At 46.2% G+C, this 21,407-nt stretch overlaps 1 protein-coding gene and 1 long non-coding RNA gene across 2 annotated transcripts in view; one reads left to right on the top strand and one right to left on the bottom strand.

Moving 5' to 3' along the window:
• Nucleotides 1–1,882: 1,882 nt before the first annotated feature.
• On the bottom strand, nt 1,883–3,841 carry LOC135315180 (uncharacterized). Its single transcript, XR_010374614.1, has 2 exons — nt 3,757–3,841; nt 1,883–2,902 (listed from the first exon to the last, which is right to left on the bottom strand). It is a non-coding gene; the product is annotated as an uncharacterized LOC135315180 (long non-coding RNA).
• Nucleotides 2,896–21,407, top strand: part of FAM20C (FAM20C golgi associated secretory pathway kinase) — a 60,945-nt gene continuing 42,433 nt past the window's right edge. Inside the window, exons 1-3 of the mRNA XM_064461688.1 lie at nt 2,896–3,828; nt 5,700–5,872; nt 14,921–14,999. Coding sequence (XP_064317758.1) covers nt 3,305–3,828; nt 5,700–5,872; nt 14,921–14,999 — 776 coding nt within the window. The 5' untranslated portion in view covers nt 2,896–3,304. The remainder of the gene's footprint in view (nt 3,829–5,699; nt 5,873–14,920; nt 15,000–21,407) is intronic.

Genomic DNA, 21,407 nt, shown 5'->3' with positions numbered 1-21,407 from the left:
CTTTAGTTGATCAAACACTAAGAAAAAAAATCCACGTAGCTACAACCTGTAACCCACAAACCCTATCATGCCATGCTAAAGCAGATAATGCATCATATTATCTGCCCTCACACGAGGTACTACAAGCAGCTCACCCAGAACCCCTTAAAAAAGCCACAGCAAAGGGAGTATAAGCAATACACAGGGAACTGCTACATAGCCTGCACTCACCCCTCCCGGAGCACTGGCTTTAGGCTGCTCTCCTCCATCACTCCTCTCCCTGAGGCACAGGCTCCTGTTTCCACCTGCCTCCTTTTGTCTCCTTGGGCTTGTTTGATAATCCAGCTCAGCTGATTTTCCTGAGAGACAGCACCAGAAGCTCTGCAGGAGAAAGGCTGCAGCCACAGGCGGGCAAAAAAAAAACCCAAAACAAACAAAAAAACCCAACCAAAACAAAACAAAAACCACCAAAACCTCCCAAAACTGATAGTCTTCCACATGCCATTCAAACTGCACCCCCACCACATATCATATGCCCTTCCAGCAGCAGTGGGTTCCCCGCTCGAACCAAAACTGCAAGGCTCTTCCTGATGGACCTAAAATGCCAACTTGCTAAACTCCATTAAAATAAGCTGAACTTTAACTTACTGCATAGAGAGGTAGCTAACTTATGAACCAAACTCAATTTCCCAAGCAGAACTGTACAGACTTACTATCGAGCAGCGGTGGGAGGCAATGGCATACAAGGAGCCAGCGTTACTGTCCTTGTCAACTGACCAGACGCCCTTTAACCGAGCTGGTCTTGGTGAAAGAGTAGAAAAAGATGGAAAACCTTCCCACTGGCTCCACAGCAAAATGTTTTGCTACGATTAAGTACACCCGTCCTTGAAGGATCCAGGGTGACATAATGGCTTCCATGGGAATCAAAATGCTGCATCTACGGTGAGCTGTACCTCTGAACCCTGGTACTAAGAGGTCCTCCTAGAACAGCAAGTCCTGTGCCTCCATAAAGGTACAGAGCAGTCCATAGGATCATGGCCCTGTCAGCTCTATTTTTTCAACAATCTTTTTTTCCTGTTGCAAAAGCAGTGACTTCCCTTGTGCAGAACTTGGTGACACTGTAACAGTGCATGGACGTGCCTCAGGGCAGTGCAGAGCACGAGGCTCTGCAGAAGCCCCCAGTGAGGGAACGCTGCTGGATGGAGCCTGGGGGAGGGGAACATTTTCGGGGGGGAAAGAAATACTTTGAAGTTGCTTAACCCAGGGAAAAATGGGCCAGCATGATCAGCATTGAGAAGACTCTGTGGAAGCTGGTGGTGGGTAGGCAGAAGCACCTTTCTCATTCCTACTGCAGCCCCACTCAATGACCGTTTGAGCCCTGCTAAGGCCCATAAAACCCAGGGGACTCCCCTGGCCAAAGACAAAATCAGCAGCCCAGAGCGTGCCTGCCTGATCTCCTGAAGACCATTGGAGTGGCTTGTCCCTTCCCCCAGACTGCCTGCAACCTTAGACAACCACCGACGGCAACTGCTGGACTCCGGAGGCTGCCCCCGCCGCGGGACCACCAGCCCCGTTAGCCATTAGGCCACCCAGGCACGGAGCCTGCCGAGCAGCTACCGGCAGCAGGCGAGAGGGCAGATTACGCCGCACCACGCTCACGGATTATCACAGCCCAAGGATCTCAGATTAAAAATAAAGACCGTTCCTCCGGAGGAAGCGGAGCACACGGCTTTCCGCGTTGACCTTGCTCCGGCGAGGGGCTGGGGGCGAGGGGGAGCAGGCGGCCGGCCGCTCTCCGGCCCAGACGATGACAGAGCAGAATCGCTGCTCCCGGCCTGGGCACACAGACCGCGCTTACACTTTGCAACGCTGTTAGCGCAGATTCCTCTCTCCGCTACCCCTTCCTTTTATTTTATTTTTTTTTCTTTTTTTTTTTGCACAGCTTTGTGGAACAGACGCCCTCTCCTTGCCCCAGTTGGAGCTGCAGTAGAATGAAAAGGGGTGTGGGAAGGAGGGAGGAGAGGAGGAGAAAAAAAAACCCCGCTTTTGGTTGAGGTTTTCCTGTTACTATCACTGTAGCATTTATTTAGCCAATCTCCTAACTATGACGCGAGGAAGGCAGGAATCATGGCTCGCTCATAATATTTAACACACCCACTGAAAGCTGGAGCTGCAGAGCTACTAGTCCAACCAGTCTCCAGAATTCAGTGTAGCTGAAAGAGGTTTTCACTCTGCACCTGCCAAAGATCTCTCCCCCCTCTTCCCTTCTCTCCCCCCTTCTCTTCCTTTCTCTCTCTCTCTAAAAGGCAGATCTGTAAGACCCAGCAGAGATCAAAGACGGGACCTCTTTGCTAAAAAGAACCTCTCCTGATTTATATTAGTTTCTTTCCTCTAATCCTTCCTCTCCCCCCCCCTCTTTTTTTCTGTGCCATATTTAACCTTTATGTTGCAGTTGTGCCATCAGACAGTTTTGCAGCCAAAAAAAACCAACCCAAGCCAAAGCAAAAGCTCAGCTCGGATACAGCAGCCACCCAGACTTGATCTCAGTTGAACATATTAATCTCTCTCAAGCACTGGACGCGATGGATGAAGAAACTGGAACCGCTCTAAGAAAATTATTTTCCAGCCAATGTTCTTAAGCAGTCTCAGAGAAGAGAGGGAGCGAGAGCGAGCGGGAGAGCGCTTCTGCTGCATCACTGGTCAAATTCAAAGGAAGGGAGTCAGCGTTTCCAGCACAGCCAAATATTATGGATGATTTTTTTTCTTCTGCCGCCTTTCCATACAGGTTTTCTTAATATTATTCTTCCCCCTTCCTCCTCCCCGTCTTTATATATATATATTTTTTTTTAATCTTATTTAATCAGAGCTAGTGTCTGATGCCGGTTTCTCTTCAAGACCCAGTTTTCCCTATTTGTTGTGATCCCTGTAATAAAAAGAGAGAGAAATCGTGAACAGATGGCTTTATATATTGCAATGCCGCTGGCACTGTTTTCCTATTGATTTTAAAGGCTCGGTGCGGTGCTTTTTTTTTTTTTTTTTTTTTTTTTACCTTTTAATTTTTTTTTTTTCCCTCCCCCTCCTAAGTTCTTGATGATACCGGGAAATGAGGACCTATTGCTTTTAGCCTGTTTATTTCTCGGCGCCTATGGAGATAACTTTATTGACTTGATCGCTCGCTTCCCGATCCGAAAGGAGAAAGCCGGAGCCCCGGGGGGGGGCTGGAAGACCCACGCCCGCCCGGGCTTTTTCCGCGAAAGCGCTCCCGGCCGACCCCGCCGCCTCCCCTCCCTCCCCCTCCCCCGGTAATTTATTAGCCGCCCCGGCCATGAAAATGCTCCTGGTCCGCAAGTTCCGGGTGCTGATCCTCATGGTGTTCCTCGTCGCCTGCACCATGCACATCATGATCGACCTGCTGCCGCGGCTGGAGCGGCGGGGCAGCGCGGGCCGCCCCGGCTGCTCCTGCCCGCCGCCCGCCGCCGCGCCGCCGCGCGCCGCCCCGCGCTGGCCCAGCAAGCACACGCTGCGGATCCTGCAGGACTTCAGCGCCGAGCCGGGCTCCAACCTCTCCTCGCAGTCGCGGGAAGCGGCGGAGCGGGCGGCGGGCGGCGGCGGCGGCGCGGGCGGCGGCGCGGGCGGCGGGGGGGCGGCGGCGGCGCGGGCGCGGCGGCTCATCGCCCCCGGGGCACCGCGCCCGCCGCCTCCCGCCGCCGCCGCCGCCGCCCCGCTGGCCGCCCTCTTCCAGCACCCGCTCTACCGCGCCGCCCTGCCCCCGCTCACCGACGGCGACCTCCTCTTCAATGTCAACAGCGACATCAGGTTCAACCCGCGGGCGGCCGAGCAGCCCGAGTGGTGAGTGCCGGGGCGGGTGGGCGGCGGAGCGGGGCCGGCCCGGCTGGCCCCGGTGCCAGGCGTGCGGGGTCGCCCCGGGCAGGGCCGCCCCCGGGCGGGGGGAGGCCCGGCGGGTCGCTGGGCGGTCGGTGCGGGGACGTGGCGCGGCGCTCCCCTGGGCCGCTGCCTTCCGCTCTCTAACGCGGGTTTTTACCCCGGCGTTTACGAGAATTGGTGTGATGGCTGGTTCGGAGTAGGCAGCGGGGTTAAACACAGCGGTTCCGTGTCACCAGGAAAAAGAGAAATCGGGCTTGACCGGTTGCGTTCCTAAAAAAATGAAAACAAACAAACAAACAAACAAAAAAGCCATGAAATACGGGCTAAACGCAGCAGCACGAGGAGAAGGCAGGAGTACTGAGGCCAAAGGGTCCGTATGCCCCAATATCCCACCTCCAGCTGCAGCCAGAGGCAGATGCTACCGGCAAAACAGAGTAAGAAAGAGGGCAAGCGCACAGGGAGCCTCCTCTCCAGTACCTTCCTCGTCTCCCACTCAGAGGTGTAGGGGCTAAGCAGTGAGACCAGCCAGTAATACATTACCATTTTCTCAAAAGCAAGGTCTAATATCACAAAGGCATTCATCCTAGCAGGTATTTCTGCCTGTGGGATCTGATCTGTGCTACATTCTTCATCCTCAATTAGTTTCCAGTGTCCTAGCACCTCTGCTGCTCTCCAGCCTTCAAAGCAGTTAGTTGCCTCTGTGAATCGTATGCCCTGTTGGCTTGTAAGAAATGCTGAGAAATTTCAATGACTGAAAAATCAAAAGGCTTGTCTAATACAACAGCACCCTCTTCCAAACACACTGACATTGTAATGTTTAAACAGCTGCACTGTACCGTGCAAAAGCTCTGTCAAGCCTCAGAGCAGCCAGCATGATCTAAACCTTTAGAAGGAGAGGATAAATATTTCTCATTTCTGCCCCACGACCATGCAAATTGCCCAGGCCCCTTCCATCTAATAATCAAAACTGACTGTGAAGTGAAATAACCTGAAAAAGTTCTGGTTTCCCTGAGAGGGGGGGGAAAGAAAAAGTAAGTCTCAAATGTATGAACATCTTTAGATGAATAAAAACACAGAGGACTTCTGGATCGAAGATACGTGATAGTGTATCCAGTAGGTGAAGAGTGAAGCATCGCGGACGTCCACAATGCAGCTGCCTCGTGCATATTTTCCTTAGTGGCTGCAGCCAAAGTTCACAGAACTAACATGAAATATAGGAGATAAGAGTAATTTTAACAATTCTTTTCTGTAATAGTATCCTACTGCTAGGGAAGGGGCAGAGCCATCCAGTTTTTCTTTAGCAACCAGTTCAGAGTGATCCAGTTTCTTCTCATTCTCTCTAAAAAAGAGAAGAAGAGTGAGTGGGAGCGTTTGGCACAACAGGGCAAGTTCCTGCTGCACCCTCAGTTTCCAGACCCAGGTCCCTGTTAACTGAAGGTTCAGGATGATGCTGTTGTTTGGGTCAAACTGGTAAAAGACGGGTGCAACATAATACCCCCTAAACACAACATAAAACTTGCAGCTCTGTGTTTCTGCTGTGTAAGGGCCGCTGCTAACGCTCAGTTTTGCTCCTGACTTCCACGGTCTTTAAATTAGGCATGAAAAGTGATGGTGAAAATCCATCTGCCCCTTGGCCCCAGGTGGGAGCAGGCGCCTGGCGCGCAGCCGGCGCAGGGACGGACCGGGGACTTCTTCCACCTCTGTAGTGCTTTGCCTTTCCGAGTTCTCACATTTTGAAGCCCTGTTTCTTGATGCCTGTTACAAACTGTAACATTATTTCTTTCTCCTCATTTTTGGGTTTTTGTTGTGTTGTTCTTTTTTTTTTTTGGTGGTAGGCAAAACGAAGATAATGAAGAATTTTTGCCAACTGGAGAAACCTCCATAGACTCCTACCCAAACTGGTTAAAATTCCACATTGGCATTAATCGGTACGAGTTGTATTCCAGACATAATCCTGCAATTGAGGCTTTACTACAAGACCTGGTCTCCCAAAAGATAACCAGTGTTGGTATGTTCGGATATATGTCATTTTTTATGATTATTTGCTCATTGTTCAGGATCTCATTGCTGTTTGAATATTAATGAATATTTTGCATGGCTTCTCTCCGGCGTGCCTACAACATTGCTTCCCGAGTTTTGCGCTCATTTTCCCTGTTAAACATAAAGAGATATTGCCAGCTCTTTATTACCTGAATCATTGAAAAGCCTACCAGCGAGGCAAACCCCATTCATTTCAGAGATCTTTTAGTCACAATCAGGGTGAAAGTGCTGTATTTGGTCATTTAAAAGAATTACGATAATAAAAAAAGGATGGTAAAAAGAAGATAGCGTCTTGCACGAGCTAGGTTTGTATCGTTAGCTGACTGTTATTTAAAAGGCTCTGTCTGGCAGCGCTCATCCTCCCGAGGAAGGAGGGAGGCAGCTGACCTGCAGCCCTGCAGCGATGGCTGCGGGAGCATCCGGCACCGCGGGGCTCTGCGGCTCGGCGGAGCTGCAGCTTCCCCGGGTGTCGGGCAGGGAGCTCCAGGCGAGCCAGCCTCCAGCTGAGCAGAGTTCAGCTCTGTTTATTCTGCTTGTAAATCAACAACGGGGATGTGCCCTTGTCAACCTTTGGCTCTGGTTGAACAAGGTGACACAGTTCGGGGCTTTTCTCCAGGGCTGTTTAATGGCAACGTGTGTCTCCTTGAATTTAGCCACGTAGCTGCGCAGGGAAAAAAAAAAAAAACACAACCCCCAAATGAAAGCCCTGGGATACTAAACAAATGCACACCCCGTGGTTTCCAGAGGTAGAGAGCTGCAGCACAGCCAGTGGTTTCCATCAGCCGCGCAGAAAATGAAGTTACTTGCGCTGACCACAAAGTTGCTAAGTCCATTTCAGAGGGATGAAATAGCAGGAGCTCTGTAAAAGTGCTGATGGTGTGTTGGCACCGCGGGATGAGGTCAGCAGGTCTTTAACCCTGCAAGGCAAAAATTCCCCTGGCTTCAGCAGGAAATGGCCTGTGCAAGAATAGCACGAGCGGCCCCAAGGTTTACATTTTCCATCGTGTGAATCATGGTGGCTGCTGAGCAGGAATAAGGGAGATCCTCGGTCATCAAGAGTGGGCTGATTTAGCTGATCCGGGCAGAGTAGGTGTAAAACACAGGATGCCACAGGAGAGCTTCGCCTCCATGAATCGAGCTGCCCGGTGGATGTACTCTGCACACAGCTCTGCTCTGAGCTCTGCTGGGGCGGGAGTTTGGATAAAGCATTTTGCGGTCCCCAGGTGCCATCCCACAGGTTGGATTCAAGGGTCCAGTGGACACCTAGCTCATGAAAGATGACAAACACAGGCTCGTTTATTAACCCGTGATGTGTTTTCTGTACCCAAAACTCTGGATTGGAGTGATTCATTAAGGAGCGCAGGTTTGACAATCAAGCCATGTGTTTTCCTTCTCTAGCTCAGATGTGACACTGCTGGTACTGCAGACTCTGCCTGTGCTCCTCTGGTCTGTGCTGGACGGTAGCTGTGTGGACGTGGCCTGTGTGATTTTCTCCTTGACATAGCCCTCTCCTTTCCTGACCTCTCCCCTCAATACTAGCCGATCTCTGGAATATTAGTGACGCGTGTGAACGGGGATTGAGCCAGCACTTTGTAACACGTGTTAACGTTGCTCTTTGAGCACATCCATTGAGGAGGAAAAGATGCAGGCTGTGCCCTTCCCTGTCCCCGCATAGAGCAGCAGTGCCCCAGGCAGTGACCAGGCTGTCCCCAGCTCTGTGCAGAGGTGATGCTCAACCAAACCATCTCCTGCCTCATTTATTGAGGTTTACACAAAATGCATTGGCCCTAGAAGTGTTTTGTACTGCATGGCTGCTAAGTGTATCGATCTCTATTTACCTCTTCCCTTTAGAGCTCATCCGTGTTGTCTATGCAGGAGGTGAGCAGTGTTTGCAGCAAACTTGGCAGCTTTCGAGCCACGAAGTCTGTCACTTCGGCAGAGCGGTGGGATGGTTAAGGTTGACGCAGGGACGGAGAAGCTGGTGGGGGAAGGAGGGAGGCAGGAATGAGAAATAATAGTTTAGTGCTCACTCTTCACTTGATCTTCGGGGCTTGATCTTCACTTGTGCTTCCGGGCATGTTGCTTAACCTCTCTGTGCTTCAGTTAACCTAGCAGCCAAATGGTTATCATAAAAAATAGGACTGGAATCCTGACCATGGTGACATAAGTGGAAGTTTTGCCATTTACTTCCCTGGGGCATGATTTCACCTAATGTGTCTTATAGATGTGTTGTGAGGTTTAAATTAATTATGGTTTTGATAGAGCTTTCAGATCAAGGGGGGGGAAAGGGCCACGGGCCCGCAGAGGAAGATTTATGATTGTTATTAGCGATTTCCTATGGGATTGTCTCTCTGTTAATGTTTGAACAAGGCTCTCAGAGCACAGTAGGGCCTCTTGTGCCCCTAACAAAAATGCAGAGCCATGGTTTCTATCAATGATTCAGTATAATTTCCATAAACTAAAACATGAGGTACATTGGGTATTGGTATCGGTCGCTGTGGGAACTGACAGGGGATGATTCCTACACATAAATCTCAGTCTAAAATAAGGCCTATGGAAATGGAAGGGGACTTTTGCCAATGTAAAGATGCCAGGATCTGAATTTTTGCTGGTAGCATCAGCTGCCTGCCTCTGTGGGGTTTCAGGACCTTTCAGTCAGGTTACAAAGCAAGAAGGAGCGTATTGTAATATAATTTTTTTCTTTTACAAGGTGCAGCATCTCTTATTTTATGTTGCAAATTCTTCGGGTGTTTAAAAACATGTTTTAAAATAATACCTTCCGGTTTTCAGCTGTACTGCAGAGCAGCAGCAGGGATTCAAAAGCATGTAAGCTGATTAATAAAGAGTAATATATTTGACCAGAGAACATTTACAGAGCTGTTACTTTATTTTGCATATTCCTGCATATTTTCTAATCTGTCTGGGTTTTTTCCTTATGGTCAGTTTTTGTTATTTTGCTTTTAGTTCTCTTTTTTTTTAAAGGCAGCTGCAAAGATGCCAGGTTAGAAGTATAAAATAAATTGAAATCTTCCTAATGCCCAGTCTTCAGGCTTTTTTTTGCAAGTGGGATAATTAAATATGCAAGCTTACATGCATGAGATGACATGGGATACTGCTTTATTCCGTTTCTCCCCAGTATTCAGATTTGCTTTGGCTCTAATAGAATTTGGTGATTTGCTGTGCAGGTTCCTGATACTACGGTAATTAGATCCAAACTGCAGCTAAACAACTTTCTTAGCCACATTGTAGTTTCTGTGCTCAGCTTGCATTATTTATGGAGGACAGTGGTGACCAAATTGTTCTCCCGCCATTTATCAGAACCACTCACACAACTCGGTAATGTGCAGTGTTATTTTAAAATGAAAACGGTGGCAGAAGCAATTCCCAAGAGCAGGGAGCAGGAAGGTGACATTTTCTTGATGTTAAAGTTTAAATGGAAGAAATCCATGGATGGGAAGGAGCATCACATTCAGCTCCCACAGTGACACCTAGAGCTGGCCTTGAAAAGGACAGGGTTATCCCGAGCTTTCAAGCTGAGGATGTATTCTGAGCCCTGCATCAATATATATCTTTCGTATTTATTTTGTTCAGCATAAAAGGATAGCTCTTAATTTGATTTAATTCACTGAAAATTTCCTCCTGCCATAAATAGGAGCCTGGAGAGAATTGTTTTCCACTGAGCATTGAAACCCAGTTTTCAGAAGCGGCACATGCACAGGCAATTGCACATTTCCTTTGCCTTTTGTAACTGTTTATTGCATGCATAAATAACCATAGTTAGCTATTTTCTTGCATATTTACAAGACGCCTGTGCATAATTGTGGCAGCACTGTCAGCAGTTTAACAACAAATATGGCATGGTGCACCATAGAGGCAGTGTGGTCTTGGTCTTGCTTGTACTGCTGTCCAGAGGAGCTGTGCTGTGGGACTGCCTGTGAGCAGAACAGGCTTTTGTAATTCCTGTGTTTAGTTGGGGTTTAGTTTTTGGTTCTTTAAATTCTTTGTCTGGAAAGGTTTGGAAACATTATCTGACTGAGTTCATTTCTGAACCTGCGAAGCCTTCAGTTTGTACAGGCAGTAATTAGAAAGCAAGCATGCAAGATTACTCATGCGGTGAATACATGCTGCAGTTAACTAAGGTGGACTCTGCTTCAAGTCAGGGGGGGGAAAAAGACAAGATGCTAAATAATGAATCTAAATTCTGGTGCTAAAGGAATTTATAAAAATCTCATCCAGAGGAAGGGGAAAAAATGCTGCTGAGAACATGTACAAACCAAAATGAAATGTAGCACTGTTGGTTTACTGTATAAGAAAACAATGAATCTGCCAAGAGTCAACAGATTGATTTAATGTACAATTCCAGATGAAAGGAGGGGACTTAAAATGTACAACATAGCCTCTGAATGATTTCACAGACCTCTTCCCCTCCAGAAGTTCTTTACTCTCTTGACTAAACCAAGAAAGGCCTTTAAAAACAAGTTAGCAGAATTGGATGAACAAGAACAAATTCAGAGATGATGAGGGCTTGAATTTGTTTTGAAATATGTTCTTTACAGCTTGTATGGGGCCGTGTCTCTACCCTGGGACAGTGCATTACTTGTTAAAGCCAATCAACGTGTTTATGTTAGATTTAAGCTTGATCTATAAATAGGAATCCAAAATGGATCTGAACGTCCTCTGTTTCAGATGTTACTGCATCCCGGGCTTTGACTGGGTCTCACTTCTCAGGCATTAGCATTGCGTAATTAAATACATTTTAAAATGTTTGTTGGATTCTTACCAAAAAGCAGCTTCAGAGGTTCTGTTGGGACTCTTGCTCCCCATCAGAAGACCACATGGCCTAGACAGGCCAGTAAGATGAGGGCTATGGTGCAGGAGCTGGAAAGCCGGATCAGTTCAAATTCCAAATCCTTTTGGGTCAAATCCCTTTGGGCAACAATGAGTCTCTACTAGGGGTTAGTACCAGATGCTTTAGAAGAGAGTCAGAAATCCTGTAGCATACAGTTATAAAAAAGTAACTGCGAGATGATAGGTAGTGCATCTTTTTACTGGATGGTGTCCATGGAACAAGAAGATAATTTAGGTCTTGTGTGGTGAGGGTTCAAGGTAGGGAAGTAGCAGACATGGCATGTGGCCATGACAACAGACTCATAGTTGTAAACACAGCAGGGATTTTTGGAGTCTTGATTCAATGTCCGTCAGAGAAGACAAAAGGACTCTAATCCCACAGACACTCAAGCAAGAAAATATCTCAGGGAATTTTTTGCAAAGCCTCCTAAAGTTAGGAAGATTTCTGATCACACCTGAAAGCCCTTGTACTGGGTTAACAGGAGAGGTTAATGCTGCTTTCCATTTACTACTTGGGGGGGGGGAAAGAGGGCCTTTGAGTTGCCTGAAGATAAAAAGTAATGCTTGTATTGGGATTTGTTTTTAACACTGTGCCAGTATGTTCAGGGACTGTAGGAGACTTGATTCGAGGTACCTGCTGGGAGCTAGCAGATTTATAAAGTCTTTTACAGAGCTGTTCATGACCTGTGATGTTACAGTATATTCAGAAACCTTAAAAAAAAGAAAGGTGAATTCAGAGTGTGACTAGTGGTTCCCTTGGAGTCAGTACAGCCTTATCTTGCAAGGTCGTCTTATAAATACCTAAGCCTGCGGATTGTAGACGTGACAGATTGCAATGGTGTAACATCCTCCAATTTCTTGGTAGATTGTATATGCTGCTTCTGGTATTACAAATTCTTCAGAAATGTTCCTGCAGGCGGTAGGTGAAGGGACAAGGGCATCTTTAGATAAGCGAACTGTTTGGGGTAAGCTCCTGGAAGATGACAGGGCTCCTGCTGTTTGGCCATAATGGCCAGAGGGACATGTTTAACTGAGGTTTGAGCAGGAGTTCCTGAAGGAATACGGCTCAGAAAATGAGAGGGAAGCCAGTACGCAGATGTAACGCTAAGTTGCAGTAATCTGACCTAGAGCTCTGAGTAAATTATCTCCAATGAGATCTGTTGTTTTCTGGCATTGCCAACCCCAAGACTGGGGCACCCTGGACTGCTCCCAAGGCTGCTTAGTTTAGAGGTGTGTGAAGGGTTTTGTTGAGTTCAAAAGGACAGTCTAAGCTCAGGTGTTTCCCTCTCCACAGGGATTACAATGTTAGGCTCTAATTAGTCAGGACTCAGAGGGTGGCTTTGAATCACCTCCAGCCTGGCCAGCACATCTGCAGCACTTAACAAGCAGCCAAAGTGGGAATATCTGCACACGAGTCCAGACGATGTGGGGGAAGCCAATGTGGAGCTCTGGCACGCGTCGTCGTCCATGATGCATGTGGCTTCCAGCATGCCTTGCCATAAAGCACGATGGGACACTGTTCCCACCAATGTCATCCTCTGTTTTGGGGAGGTCCAAAGTTTACTCCTAGCAGCAGTGGGGGGACAGCATGCCAGTAAAACTTGTGCTCCGTCGAGGCTACTATTGCAACCAATTAGAGCAATACAATAAGATGGATCTAAAAAGACCAGGGAAATGCTTTTGTCTTAGTTCGGCTCAGTTCCTTCTGACAGGAAACCAGGCATTTGTGTCTCGTGGAAGAATTATGCTGGATTGTTAATCTTTTTCATACATTTCTCTGCTTGGTGATGACACGCTCATTGTTGAGTTGGGCTGCTAACAAAATCATTATCTGTCAAGTGGCTTCAATTTGCTGTGAAACCAGTCCTCTTAGTGTATCTGAAACTTTATGCTTAGGAAAGGGGATGCTACAATATCCTTTTTTCCTCTTCTTTGCATTGCTGTGATTTCCCAAACGCTTGGCTTCCCAGCCGTACCTCAAAATAGGCTCTATCCTTCCCTTTTCTCTGGTGGACTTACAGGATCTTTGCTATATTTTGGACAATCATGTCTCATGGAGGGGAGGGAGTTAATCTCTAAGCACTGAGCTCCTCGAATTGAACAAAGCAACATAAATCACATCAGTTTTAGAGGAAAAACATTTTGTCTTCAGTCGGTGTGAGCAGCCTGCAAGCAGCTAAGTTGAGGTCAGTGGAGGTGGGGAGAATTATATCTGACAGAAAGGGGGCAATTCTGCCTTTTGATACCGAGACTGATATTACTGACCTAAATGGAGATAGCCCACATGAACAGGGGTGCAAATACCAGGTTATACTTTAAAGAGCTGGGCAAACCCCACACCTTTGGCAGCAGCTGAGCAGGGAAGGTGGTGGGGGCAGGTCCTGGGCATGGCCATGGGTCCCCACAGGCAGAAGGCAAGGGCAGCTCCAGCTGCCTGTTCGCTGTCCAGACTAACCAGGAGTGTTTCCAGAGTGCATAGGTGGGCTGTGATGGTCCTAGGGCAGCACATGTAGGTTTTTGTCTGGAGGATTGCTGCTTTTCATTGCCTTCAGGCTCTGGGGTAGGTATAAAAAGGTCTACTCCTACTCCTTCTTCCCTCAGGTGCAGATCAGCTGACCTGTTCTGCACAAGAGAGGGAGTTTAATACGTGAAAACCATGTGCTTCTGCTTTACCTGTTCTGTGCAGGTTATTTAACGGCCTTATTTCTAATTTATTTGTTCCTTTGGGATAAACTGGAAATGCAAGAGAAGGTTGGGGTCAGCAAAACAGCAAGGCAGGAGGGATTTTATTCTAGGGGAAGTATAATTACACTGACCAGATTTGCATAGCATTTTGTTGCAAAAATATATAAGTGCTGAAAGAGAGCTGATGACCTATCAGTAATAAGGCACAGAGGTGAGTAATTAGAAGGATGTGCAGCTAATAACATTGGTTAGAGAAAAAAAATGTACAGGCTATATAGGTGAAACAAGGGCAGAACTAAACCAAAATTTACAGAGTAAGGAAACTTGACATTTATGTAGTTCTCCAGTTGACACAGGTTTGCTCAGAACTGTAAAGAAAGGGATTGATCATACGTAGGAAGCATTTTTAAAGACCGACTCATCCACATAGACAAGACTGCCATGGCCTACCTCTCTGAACACAGAAGTGAATGAAGGAGTCAGGGTATAGGTCATTTCATTTATTCAAAGCAGTTTTGATTGAGATGGTAAAAAAGCAGCTGGTTTGCCAAAGTATATATTTGTCTTTCTTAAGTAACCTTATCATCAAGTAAAATGCATTTTTATGAATTCTTATGTAGAAAGAAGTTCTCTCTGACTTTAGAAACACTATAATCTTGCTGTTAACGTGGTATTGTCCAAAGTGTTCAGACTGGTATGAATAAATGTCGGTCTTACATTCCCATTGGCTCTCAGCTGGGAAGTGAGCGCATTTAATGTCTGAGCAAAGATAGTCCTTGGTGTGCAGTGTGGACCACAGTCCCTGCTGCCTCCACGTGCCCTCTCCTACCCTCCCAGCAGAGCCAGCGACCCGTTCTGCACAGCTCTGCTCTCGTGTACGAGCCACTTTGGGATCCCTTGAAGTTAATGGATAGGCTTGGGTACATATCCATTGTGCATAGAGGAGATGAATTTGCATATCTCTACTGCTCAGCAACAATTATTAAAATCACAGCAGAGGTCAGAGATTGCTATAGTATCTGCTCATACTTTTAATTAAGGAGATGTCTGCTGCACATGGGACTGTACATCCCAGCTGCAGTTGTCTTCGAAAGCACCCCATCTCCTTTCCCAGTGAGTGTCCTGTGTTAAAAAGAACTGCAAAAGCGATTGAAGATGGAGAAAATAAGACTCCAATGGTCTGTTCCTGTATATGCCATTCAGTTTGGGTGCTTATGGAGCCCACAGTGGCCAAATGAAGAAGGCAAAGATGTGTCAGGGAGTACAATCCATTTTTAGTCCCGGTCGGCAGCTCAAAGCCCTCCCCTGTACTCTGCACCCGCTGAATAATCTGTTGTCCAGTTAGGATTACCCTGCTTGGTGCTCAGATACCGCAGTGCTGAATGTAATACAGAGCAAAAGAGATGTGATTTTGTTTCAAGGAAGCTGAATGTAAGTAGATCCACATGTAGCATTTTAAAGCGGTTTTGGTTTTTTCCCACAGCGATGAAATCAGGAGGCACGCAGCTGAAGCTGATCATGACATTCCAGAACTATGGACAAGCATTGTTCAAACCAATGAAGTAAGTAAAAAAAGTCTGTGTTGTAAAGTGAAATTGCAGTGGAATAGCCTGTTGCCACTTTCTGAGACATTAAAAGTTTGCTGTAGTGTCTCTCAAGGTTAGTATGTCTGGTTCCCTAGGCTTGCTGCTGAATGTAGAATTTCAGGGGCTGTTGAAACCTTGCCCTGGCAGACTGGTCTTTGGAAAAGGTACTGAGGAGGCTTCAGATACATTACAGTCTTCTCAGGAATGTTATCCACTCTGATCTCTGAGAAATCTCCCATCATAAATACAGGATATTTTCAGCATTTCTTTCTTACGTAAACTTACTCTGAGCTTTATCTAGTGTCAGTGCTCCTCTGGAATATGGCCAGACAAGAGGGATGGTTCAGAACAGCTTTGGGAAGAGCTAAATAGTATTTGTCTGATAAATTATAATTTAATCTGTTGATTTATTGTTGTTTGCATTAAAGGGTTGTATTAGTCATTTGGCTGTGCCTGTGCTGACTCTGTGTAAGTAAGTTTATCTGAGAGTAGTACTGCAAAGTACTGAACCTAGAGAGAAAGGGAAGGACTAGGATGATGCAGCCTTGATTTGCACCTGCCCAGATCCCATTGAGATGAGGGAAGTTGTTCAGATACAAAGCAGATGTAAATGAGTTCTGGATCCTGACCTGTATGTTTGTGTTGTAATAAGGAAAATTACTCTGTGCTTACTGTAGAGGGTTTAGTAAAGACACGTGGGGCTGCAAAATGTTTAATGAAGCTACTCAATACTCTGTGACAAGGGTACCACTGGAGTAATAAATTCATCTCCTTCTTTTGTTCCCACTGTAGGGAAGTTCAGTTAATTTCCTCTAGGATGGTTGATAAAAGACTAAAGTAACTGAGAACGAATTGTTTGGAGTATGTGCTGGCAATGTGTTACAGCTATAGTGGGGAGTATGGCTCAGGGGGTAAGCTGCTGGCTGGAGGCTGAGAAATTCCCCTTTTCACTGTAGATGTTGCTACAGACTGACCTCAGACAAGTACAGATTTGACTTGATCTTATTTGACTGCCTGAAGGGCCACATAATTGGTCCTACTTTCCTTCAACTCACATTTGAGCAGGAGCCCTCCATACATGCATTTATGTTGGGAATCACAAGGAAATCCTCTAACTTCCAGGCAGCACATGGCATTTGTGTAAAGGACAAATGCCTCTGTGTTACTTCCCAAATTGCACACAAATTTCTCCATGTTTCTCGTGGATCACTGATCGCCTGGGAGAGGTCAGAGGAAGCCCAGATAATACTGACAAGTCAGAGGGAAGGTGGTATCAGAGAGCATCTACTCCAACATCTTCCCTTCCTCGCTCTGCCCTCTCCTCAAATCCTCAGATCACCAATGCATGGATCAATCCCCCTACATCTGCAAGTTAATGCATATAGGCACAATTCTTAACTGTGTCCCATCCCACATGCGAAATCAAGAACCAGGTGGGTTCAAGCAGCCTTTAAGTGTTTGGCAGAATCGTGGTTGTGCTGTTGGCTTTTTACATAGTGTATATTTTGTTTCTTCCCCATTTGCTGATATGCAGATAATCCCAATCTTTATCATTGATATGACATTGTAATTCTGAGAATGCTAATGAGGTCAAATCAGAAGTTTACCATTTCTACTGTACTGTGCACAGCCTTGGCAAGATGATGGATGACAACAGAGGTATAGCCACGTTCCTGTGAAGAAGCAATTGATGATGTCTTAATCATTCCCTTTGCTTGAAGGGCAGCAACACCCTATTTTCCCACTGCTCTTTGCATTGCATACACCACTGGAAAAAGCAGCATTAGACCATTCAACAGCTGTGTTCCCAGGCACCACACCTTACAGTAGCAACGCTGCTGAGTTTGTGCCAATTATCGCTGAACACATTAGCGATTTTGAATAAGGATGTTTGCAAGCATTTGTTTTCATTCTGATAACAGTGAACGAGGAGCCAGATGCTCGGCTAGTGTAAATCTTCATAGCTCCTTTGGCATCTGGTCCCATTGGCCTCTTTCACCAGCTTATGGACTGTTGTTGATTAAGTTCTTGGAGAGGTTTGCAGTGTCATTTCTTTCTACAGAAATAAGCAGCCTAGAACAACAACAACAAGAAAAAATCAGGCTTTAAAGCTATGACATTTCTTCCTGTAGGACCTTCTTCAGGCCCCAGGCACCTTCCAGGCTGTTTCTGGTGCTCCCACTTTTCTGCAGGGTACCCTTCTGATCCAGGCTTCACAAAGCTGGGTGGGCCTTCCCAGGACAGGAGGCTATAGGGAGCTCGCAGATCTGGGCAAGACTTCTCTGGTCATCAGGACTGGTGGTGTAAAGGACATTTTTTTCTAAATAGCTTAATTTTTTTAATGGAATGTCATCCTGGTGGCTACTTCTGAGATCAGCTTGTTGAAGGAAGCCCTTGGAGCATAGTCAGGATATCCCCATGTGGTTCATCCTATGTGTTTCAGTTGTTACTGGTTATCAGCTCCATGGCAGGAGAAATTATGCTTTTCTCTCTCCTGAGTTGATAAGCGTCTTCATACAAGCAACCTTCTTCATGAATCCCAGGTAACACAACCATTAAAGAGCACTGAGCGCCCAGCTGCAAACAAAAACTGGGGCCTCAGTTCATCACCTCAGTGCTGGAGGGGCAATATAAGTTGCATCTCTATGTTAAACTGATCTGAGCCACTGGTTTGTAGAGAATAGGGTTGGTATCAGTAGGATTTCAGGCCTGATCCCAAGGAAACTTGATAATCCTGAGTTTCCCACCCCGTCTGAGATCTGAAGTACTGAATGCTGGGAGGTACATACTGGGTAATACGCAGGCGTGAGGCCAGTCTCTGCCCCAGTCAGCAGCCAAGCCCCACGCAGCCGCTCGCTCGCTCCCCCCTGGTGGGACAGGGGAGAGAATCGGAAGAGTAAAAGTGAGGCAACTCGTGGTTTGAGATAACGACAGTTTAACAGGTTAAGCAAAAGCTGCGCACACAAGCAAAGCAAAACAAGGAATTCATTCACTCCTACCCACGGGCAGGCAGGTGCTCAGCCATCCCCAGGAAAGCAGGGCTCCATCACACGTAACGGTGACATGGGAAGACAAACACCATTTCTCCAAACATCCCCCCTTCCTCCTTCTTCCCCAGCTTTATAAACTGAGCATGATGCCATATGGTGTGGGATATCCCTTTGGTCAGTTTGGGTCAGCTGTCCTGGCTGTGTCCCCTCCCAGCTTCTTGTGCACCCGGCAGAGCACGGGGAGCTGAAAAAGTCCTTGACCAGTGTAAGTGCTACTTAGCAACAACTAAAACATCTCCACGTTATCACTGCTGTTTCCAGCAAAAATCCAAAACATAGTCCCATACTAGCTACTATGAAGAAATTTAACTCTATCCCAGCTGAAACCAGGACAACTACCTGGAAAGCTGTTTTTGCTATACATAGGTGTACTCAGTATCTTCCAAATGGAATTAAGACCTGTTTGAGTAGGATTGCGGCAGATAGGTGTCGTGGTTCAGCCCCAATCGGCCAACTAAACACCACGCAGCTGCTCACTCACCCCCCACCGCTGTGGGATGGGGGACAGAATCAGAAGAGCAAAAGAAAAAAAATACTTGTGGATTGAGGTAAGAACAGTTTCATAATTAAAATAAAATAATAATGATTATTATAATAATAATAGTGATGATAATATAATAAAAGGGAAAAGGGAAAAAAACAGAAACACAAACGATACAACCGCTCACCACCCGCCGACTGACCCTGCCCATCCCCGAGCCGCGATTGCTCCCTCCCTCCCCCGGCCAGCCCCTCCCAGGTCACATACTGGGCATGACGTTACATGATATGGAATATCCCTTTGGTCAGTTTGAATCCGCTCTCTTGGCTGTGCCCCCTCCCCTCCCGGCTCCTTGTGCCCCCAGCAGAGCATGGGAAGCTGGAAAAGTCCTTGACTAGTACAAGCACTAGCCAGCAACAACCAAAACATCGGTGTGTTATCGACATTGTTTTCATACTAAATCCAAAGCACAGCACTAGGCCAGCTGCGGTGAAGAAAATGAACTCTACCCCAGCTAAAACCATGGCAATAGGGAAGACCATGTGAACGCTTCCCTGACAAAGCTGGGCATCTGCAGTGGAGGGCGGGGCTCCAGACCTCTGGAAGTGACTTCTGCAGGGGAGTCGCAGCAAAATGTACTCCCTGGAAAATTGCTTGAAGCTCTGCAGAACTCATCTGACTTGCTCTGCTTTTTCCCAGCCTCCCAGTTCCACACTGAATTTAGCCGGAGAGCAAGCCAGCTCCAGAAAGGTCCAAGCAGGACCTTTGGAAATGGGGAAACCAGAATCTGCCTTTGGCACCTTTTGTGCTCAGTGTTTGATATTAACTGACAACTCTTCATCTGGTCGTTGATTTAGGCTAGAGGAGCAAATGAGAGGAGGGGAGCTTAACAGTCAGGGAAGTGTGACAGAGGTAAATAAAGCCTGATCATCTGCAATTATTTTATTTATTTGTGGCTCTGGATCTTCATTTCTGAGATAATTGCCCATAAAGTATTGCAGAGGAAGCCAAATCTATTTATAAACCCAATGGCCCAGTGTAGATTCCTTTGCTAATTCCAAATGCATCATAGAAAAAGCGAGTATTTGCTAAAACTCCAGGGAAGATTTAATGTATTTGCAATGTATCTTACAGTTAATGTGTAGTTTTATTTAGCTCATAACAGTTCAATCATACAAAATTATTACCATATGGGACAGGAAAAAAATAGCAACCTCCCCTTCTCCCATGATTAGTGTGTCTAACTGTACTAGTATTGTACAGCATAATAGAATTTATTTACGTAATTGCTGATATCTGCAGCTTTCTCTGTGACTTATCGGGTAGGGGTGGTGTAAAGCCATAAATTTAAAAGAGTTTTGGCTTATTTGTCCAAAAGGAACATGTGCTTTATAGTTTTATTTGGTTTCCCTTTGTTTCTGCTAACTGGTGGAGTTAAATATCTGGCTCAGCAACAAAACCAACACACTATTTTTTTTCCTCTCAAGGCTTTATTCTTGAAGGGGGAGATTCTGCTCCAACAGACTCAGTGTCAGGATTCCTGTTGCGTATGCTGTTGCCAGGATTTTGAGAGAGGTTTTTACAGTTCCTTATGGAAAAGCCAAATAGGATCGAACAGAAAATGATACCTTGTTATTGGAGTTGTGAGAAAAGTGTCATGTGGTGTGTGTTTAAGAATGACATCTCTCATTCGCAGTTTTATAGACTGCTTTGTAGAAACGTGTAGAAAGGGTATTCATTATAAAATCTTTGAGGTTTATTTGTTCCATTCAAAAAAATACTACTGTATCTAGTGAACTCACTTTTGACTGAAACAGATAAAAGCCAGTTCTGTTCCAACAGAACTCAGATTTTGCTTGATATTTTAAACATCTTTTTTCTTTTCTTTTCTTCTGTTTTTACAAGTCACAGTACAGCTTTGTTAAGAGCCACATAGCTGTTTCTTTCAGTAGCTCAAGTTCATCGTTAAAGACTTTAATAAATTAGAGCCAATTAGCGTCAGGGTGATATCAGGCCAGAAGAGACTTCTGGGGCCGCGAAATCCAGCCTCCTGGAATCACAGGTGATTGTCTCATGAAACCCATTCAGTAACTGATCAAACACTCCTGACCACGTTGTTTGTACCTTTTGCCCCCGCTATCCCTCCTAAAACTCAGTCCTTTAGGAATAATGTTACTCACTGGGAGCATCTCCTGGTTCCTGCAGCCTTCAGAGACATGACCCATCCAGGTGCCAGCCCCAACACAAGCGGGTAGTCACAGTCTAGTGCAAAGATAGTGCCCTACTGAAATAAAGCAAGCACACTCACCTTTCAGCATCTGTATTGTTCCTGTAGCTTATCTTTTGGCTCAGAGACACAGGCACTGCTAGCTGGGCTGAAATCTAGCACCCAAGGTCATGGGGAAGATAATATTTTTGTTTCGATTGCCAAGGCACAGCTTTTTGCTGGCTTTTAGATGTCATACTTACAGCAACAAAGGATTAGCAACGTTCTTCAAGTTTCTTTTTGCTTTCCTTTTAGGATTGTTCAACAAATAATGCATCTTTGGTAAGGATATTCAATAGGCCAAACAATCCCCATAATACAAACAACTGTTAATCGCTTTCATTTCCTACAGTAATGTTCCCTTTCCAAAGCTGCAGTGTGACTGTTGTACCTGCAAAATGCAGCCTCCAGGCCTGATTATAATTTCAATTAGGCTGGTGTAATTCTTCCGAATTGGTAGCATTGCTTCCAAGTCAGAGGAGTTGAAATGAACTTCAGAATCGGGGCCACTGGAAGATTGCTTTCCTTATTACATTGCATATCATGCTGTTCTGAGGAAATACATTTTGCAAACCTGTTGCATTTCA

Source organism: Phalacrocorax carbo, chromosome 10, assembly GCF_963921805.1.
Source record: "Phalacrocorax carbo chromosome 10, bPhaCar2.1, whole genome shotgun sequence".
In the NCBI taxonomy this organism is placed as follows: domain Eukaryota; kingdom Metazoa; phylum Chordata; class Aves; order Suliformes; family Phalacrocoracidae; genus Phalacrocorax; species Phalacrocorax carbo.
Note: the sequence above shows the minus strand (reverse complement) of the source record. Positions and strands in the feature narration are given on the sequence as shown.